At 38.8% G+C, this 6,603-nt stretch overlaps 1 protein-coding gene across 2 annotated transcripts in view; it reads left to right on the top strand.

Annotated features, from left to right (window-relative positions):
• Positions 1-448: 448 nt before the first annotated feature.
• Positions 449-6,603, top strand: part of LOC138058043 (uncharacterized) — a 25,809-nt gene continuing 19,654 nt past the window's right edge. For both annotated transcript variants that reach the window (XR_011133778.1, XM_068903942.1), the window contains exon 1: positions 449-1,185. Coding sequence is in view for 1 of the 2 variants with exons in the window: in XM_068903942.1 (XP_068760043.1) it covers positions 519-1,185 (667 nt within the window). In the remaining variant the exon portion in view is untranslated. The remainder of the gene's footprint in view (positions 1,186-6,603) is intronic.

A 6,603-nucleotide genomic window follows, 5' to 3' on the forward strand; every position in this document is an offset into this window, starting at 1 on the left:
TTTCTTTTAATTTCTTTACGAGTTTTCCCTTCGTTTACACACCGCTTGCCGTTAGCTTCCGGTGTCACGCATCGCCTGATTAATAATAACAAATAAAAATAAACTACGCTGTCCGCTCGCAGCATGACGCCGTTTTTGAAGACGTATAACTTTTTTGGTAAAGCTCAAAACAAAATGGTAAATCAACAGAGTACCGGTAATTTAATAAACTTTGTGTCTGGAAAGTCTTAAGTTTTCCTTTTACGTTCTCTTGTTTCCTTTTACAGATTTCTATGAAAGTTTCAATTTTGTTTCGTAAATTTTGCGTTACACTGGTTGTTTCCAATGTTTTCCTTTAAAATTTTGCGCGGGAAATTGGCGCGCGGCTGGCCAAAAAATATCCATTTGGGCATGCGTAGACGTTTGACCGCTGTGTTGTCGCGGCCGTCCGCGGCCGTACGTTGTTCAACTCCGGCCGTTCGCGTTCGTTCACCTACTTTCGCTTTCTATTCTTTGAGAGCTTATCCTCTCCTGTCAAAATGTCTGCAGATGAAAAGAAGGCCAAAACACTTAGATACGAAGAACTGGAAGAAGCTCTTGACTTTATGAAGAAAGCTTACGACATTGTAAAAAATCGGCAAGCTGAGGATGTTCGCAAGGAAAAGGAAGCCCACTTCCCTTCCACCATCGAGCTAAATGTAGGCGGTCAGCATTTCACCACAAGCCTGCAAACGCTGACAAAAGACGCAGGTTCAATGCTACATGCTATGTTCTCAGAAAGATTCGATACAAAACCAGCGAAAGATGGATCGTTCTTTATTGATCGCGATGGAACTCACTTCCGGTATATCCTGAATTATCTGCGCACGGGTCGACTAATTCTTCCAGAGGAGAAGTTGGTCCGAAAGGAATTGCTCGAGGAGGCGGAGTTCTATCAAATCCGTGGGATCGTCGATGGGCTCCTCCCTCCAGCGTTCTTAGAGTCTAAAATTTTGTCTGACGAACAAAAGGCAATTTTAGTTAACACTTGGCTTGAGGAACCACTACAGAAACCTCGCTCAAGTTTCGTACTGATCTACCAAGCATCTCGCGATGGATGGGAATCGTCTAAATTCCACGCCTTGTGTGACAACAAGGGGCCCACTGTAACCGTTGTCAAAAGTGGAAATAATATTTTTGGAGGCTACACAGAAGAATCATGGGATGGTGAGTTTTTCGCATGCAGTTTAACAATTTGAATTTATGCATGTTTAGCTAAATATCTCGGGGATAAGCGCAACAGAGCCTGAAATGTATTGCCTAATTTGAGGCTTTACTACAGAATACCCTGCCACTCCAAAACACATCTAGAATCTGTGGCAACGCATACACCACGTATTTTCAGCTTGGGGAGCCTGTGGCTCCACCCACCGGGCTGAAATTTTGTTGCGATTACATGATGAATTTCAGCCTGGGCACAAAACGCAAAATTTGCATGGGAAAATTTACGCATGCTCACGTTCCTTTTTCAGCCTGGGGCTGAAATTTCATTTAATTTGATTACATGGACTTCTTGGTGGTGTAATCACCACTTTCATTTTAAGAGGATTTCTTTCAGAACCTGGGCTGAAATCTCAGCCTGGCTAACCAGGCTGAAATTCACCATGTAATCAGGCCCTAAGAGGCCTGGCGACTCTTAAAATTTTAGCTTTCATTTAACGGTTTGGTTAACAACACTTTTTTACGAGGTTGTGTGGAGAATATAGCACACGTTATTCTTATTAAGCCTAAGTGCTCGTTTCAGTGATTAGGCCTAAGCACTCTTTTCACATTTTAGCTTTCATGTAACGGTCCATTGGCCAAGTAGCTCTGTAGCCAAAATAGTGGCGGTCTCCATGGCGAAAAGTTTCGAGTTCATGTCGTTTATATTCCTTGCCTTAGATGGTCTCAAAAGATCGAGAGACAGTTGGGCTGCTTGTGGCAAAAAGTCACAGCAAAGTAGTTTTGAATAATAAGGGAAACCAAGTTGTTTTGGTTTGGAACTCTCACAGAGTCAGTAATCTTTATGAGGCTTAGTTATTTGCAAAAGTTGCAGAATTCGAAGGGCTCTTCAAACACACATAAGCAGACTGGACAGACATTTTACCGCGTTAGTTTTGATTCCAACCTTCGTATTTACCTCTCACTGCACTCTCTTCTGCTCTGTTGGGTGTTATTATGAAAATAAATTTTCACACCCAAAGTTTACGGTAGCTTGCCTTTTTTTGGTTTCAAGTTTGTTGGCAGAACGTGAACGAGCATTAACAACGGGCCAAAAACAGCAGCTTTGGCCAAATTATGGTCTGAGTAAACAGACAGAAAATAGAGAGTTGGTGATTTTATCATGGGAAATTTTTTTAGACACTGTGGAATGTTTGAAGCATCTGACATAGAGTAAGTCAGCTTATCACATGTATTCGTCCATGCATACCATTGAAAGTCTTCTTCTTGGTTTTGTGTATTGCATAGAGCCCCTCCCATTTGAAAATTACTTAGCTTACATGGTATTAGCTTCAGGGACCTAGAGCAAGATAGCTGGTTGAGGTTTTGAGTTTCAGCACATTCCCAAATCCCTAGAGAACTACATGTAAATCTAGGGAACTGAAATAAATAACCACTGTCTAAGGGCATAGCAAGGTCTATGATTCCCAAGTTGTACTTGAACAAGCCGCCATCGTGAACCTTGTACACCTCTCTCAATCTGTAAGAATGATCTTATCACTTACAAGCAAATTTAGTTCCCCTTCTCTCTGTTCATTTCCAAAGAATCAGACTATTCAAGTTGAAAATTGATTACAAAATGACATCAGGAAATTAGTAAGTTCGGACTAGACCAGGCCCAGGGAACAAAGTGATGTTAAGAGTAATACACCAAAGAGTATTCCTTTTTTCATATCAAGCTCCAAGCTTTATAAATTTTTACAAGTATAGAACTAAAATATAATTTAATTTGTTAGTCCTTCGAAAGTATAAGATATGAGGAAATGGTCAACAACTGTATTCACAATAAATGGATATCAAAAGCTTAATGATCACGAGTGTTTTTCTTCATATCAACTTGCTGGTCACCTAAGACTATGACATGCAACGTTTTATTCATGTAGGATGTGACTCCAACTGTAAGTGTACATTGAATTTATAATTAACAAAGAATCCCATTTGTATGAGCCTGATGAATTCAGCACATCTGTCAATTTTACTGCAAACAAATTAATTATCTATGAGTGTTTAAGATTCCAATCATAATCCAAAACTTCAAGAGCTTCAAATATGGCTGTTTCACATAACCAATCTGCCTGTTTATCTTCATTCACTACTGGTTCTGAAGGTAACACCTTTCCTCAAAACTTGACCTCGCAGCGATCACCTCTGTCCATTTTTCCAATTGTTGAGCCACTGCACATCTCTCTAAACAGCAGAGAACATGCTGTCAGTTCTTTTCATCCTAATTTTTAATTCTGTATATGAAACAAATTTTCCAAAGCAAGGTTACTGATAAACCTAAGCCATGGAGAATTATGTTTATACTAGAACTTGTTTATGGATGCTGGACACTTTTTGAGAAACTGTGATGAGGAAATTCTTCAAATTAAAGACATGCAATATGGAACTCTTTTCATTCTTCTAGATAACTATATTCCCCTTGTCCTTTCAATTAACAGCCTAACCTTCAAACTAAATAGTAATTTGTAGAGTACTTCTGGTCCTGGTTCAGAAAATGTCTGATCAGACGTCACTACAACAAAGCACTACTGGTGTGGATAAACAAGTGTTCTCACTGGGGGAACACTCACCTCTACTTTTAACCTCATATGTAACTATATCACAGTGACTGTATTTTATTAATATCTCATGGAAAACACTCAAAGTAATCAGTTTTTGTGTGCACGCTCAGACAAACCCTGTTGTGGGTCTTATAAGATCTTAATGATTAACAAACTGTGCTCTGTACATGTGTGCTATGGCATACACAACTTTTCTCTACCAAATAACTTACAAAACGAAGCCCAACTTAATAAAGGGCCTTTGCGGCATTTGAGGACTTATTCTATTTTACTTGAGATTTTCATAAATTAAACTGCAAATCCAAGGCAAAATTGAAAACTTTTTTTGCCAACAGTTCCCTTGAATGGACTGCCAAAATATCAAGGAATTGAATTGCTTGGTCATTCAGTGTCTTGATGACATCAAATCATTTAATTTTTAGGTATTGTGTCAGACCTCCATAGAGACACTATCTTTATCTAAAAACTTAACTGGTTGCTTTTTTGAGCCCTTTTTTGGCATATTTAAATAGGCAGGAAATGTTCCACATTTATGGAATATAGTTCTGCATAGTTTTAAGGAATATTGCAGCCAAATCTAATTGAATATGAGACTAAAGTATGCTGTTTGACATTTTGTGAATTTAAAGACTATTAATTAATATTGTTTGTGCTTGTCTTAAAAGGCTTAAAATTGGCACTCAAAAGTGTTCCTTCAGTAATCTTATTACTGGGTTGCCTATGGGCAAACCCAGTCGAGGTCTGCGTTTAGTTTGTTTGTTTTATTTTTTTATTATTTTTTTTCCGTGTCGGTAAAAGTCTTGCCTGTCACTCCCCTGGTAAGTGGTGTCTTTGTGTATAGAGCCTTCTGCGCGTATTTTCTTAGGATCGAGAGGGTAGTGGAACTGCGTAGATTTCTCTGGTGGACACAGTAGAATCATTAACTTAGTCTGCAATGGCGTCGAAAGTCATGCAACGCGAATGGCGTTTTAGTGGATCCTTAAACAAAATATACCCTTATGGAGCTCAATAATGGAAAGTCAGTTGGATAAACTAGGCATGAATCTCAAAAGCGACGAGTACTGGACTTCGACAACAATCTATCGCCCGTCGAGACGAAATCAAAGTGAGCAGTATTTACCTGAAGTACATGGTAATTTGACACAATTGAGTTTCTTGTCTTCACGCACGCAATGAAATAGGAAGAGGTTTTCGCCTCTAAGAGCAAATACTGTATGTTGTTTGTTTCAATTAATTTTTCGCTGGAAAAGGATTCTGTAGTATTTTCTGCCTTTGTGAATTATAATGTCATGTTGTGTATTGAGTTTTCGAGCTTAAGGTTGAAATGTGATATGGGAGAAGTTTTTTAGTATTGCTCAGTAAGCAGGAAGGGTTCACAGGCCTGTTGGAAGCGTGCTTGACTTTCAACAAAATGAGCCCCAAAATCAGTGAATACTTGTGACGCAGATGAATAATAAAGTAGCTGCTATTTCCAAAATGATGGAATTACCTGGTGATAAATAACGTCGTACGCGTCTTGGAGAGTAAATTTTGACTTTGCATAAACAAGAGTTGGGCGATTGTGATCTTTGTTTTGACTTCGCTCATTTCATTGTCAAACTTTATAACACTTGACAGAAAAAGAAACTTACAAAAACCCGGTATCTTGCCATCATTTGACACAGATGCTTCACTGTTTGGCGAGTAAACATGCCGCGGTAACTTAATCACGGCGACCGCTGAATTCCGGCCATGTCACTTTCGATTTTGCAATTTACTTGAACGTAGCAAAAATCTCCCAAAATGTTTGTCGCTGATCGTAACTTTTTATATTCTATATTCACGGTTCAAAATTAATGTTGTTTTCATGTCGTAAATATTTTATTCTCGATCGACCGTCCGGGAAACGTCCTTCTGTTCTTTCTGAAAACTGTGTATCAATAGTTATTCGCTTTTTCATCAATATTTGTTTTGCATAAAGCAAGCTAACAGAATCTGTACCTTGCTGAGTTCGCATTTGTTAGCGTTAATAGTATTTTCGGTCAGATGTTTCTGTTTTTTATGAGGGGTTTATTGTTTTGGTCTCCCATCCTAACACTAACCCCGCGAAACAGGGCTTGACTTCAGTGTAGTTTAGTATTACAAACCTGTCAGATGCTCAGAGGGCACACTTGTGGTGAAAAGAAGTTGTGAGGGAACTTGAAAATTATCAACATGACAGCCCAGAAGCCAATGTTTCTCGCTTCTCTTTTATTTGTTATTCTTCAGAGACTGGAATGCTGTATTTCAATACCACACAATTCAGTACCTTCTGATTTTCTGTAACACGTACCACAGGCAACCCAGTGTATGCTTCACAGAAGCATCTCGTTCTTTAAAGATTACCTTGGGAGAATTGGATTAATTAAGGCTAGTTTTTTTCTTCTAGCTTTTTTCCTCAGTGCCCTCTGAGAATGGAGTTGATTTGGTTTTGCCCAATGTTGAAAGATGAAACAATGCCTAAACCAGCCGCAAGGAATACTTCATGGTGCTTTTTTACAAACATGGGCATGAGGGTGCTCGCAAGGATCTGAGCATTGTTTTGCATCCTTAAGTGTTATTATAAATAATTTATTTCTCTAAGAGAGTCTTCTTTTCGTGTCGGTCATTCAAAAATTGTGGAAATCGCTTGTTTGAGCTGTTGGATGAAAGGGACAGAAGGGGAGGGGTCCTTGTTCCCTTTAAATATTTGATTGTGTTTCTTTGTTCCCCAAATTACTTTCAAACTTGTCAGTCCCAGCTTTTTGATCCCTAAAATCTAAATTGGTTTTCTTCCCTTGTTCCCTAAAATATTTTGATATTG

This window comes from Montipora capricornis, chromosome 7 (genome assembly GCF_036669925.1).
Source record: "Montipora capricornis isolate CH-2021 chromosome 7, ASM3666992v2, whole genome shotgun sequence".
NCBI classification, from domain to species: Eukaryota; Metazoa; Cnidaria; class Anthozoa; order Scleractinia; family Acroporidae; genus Montipora; species Montipora capricornis.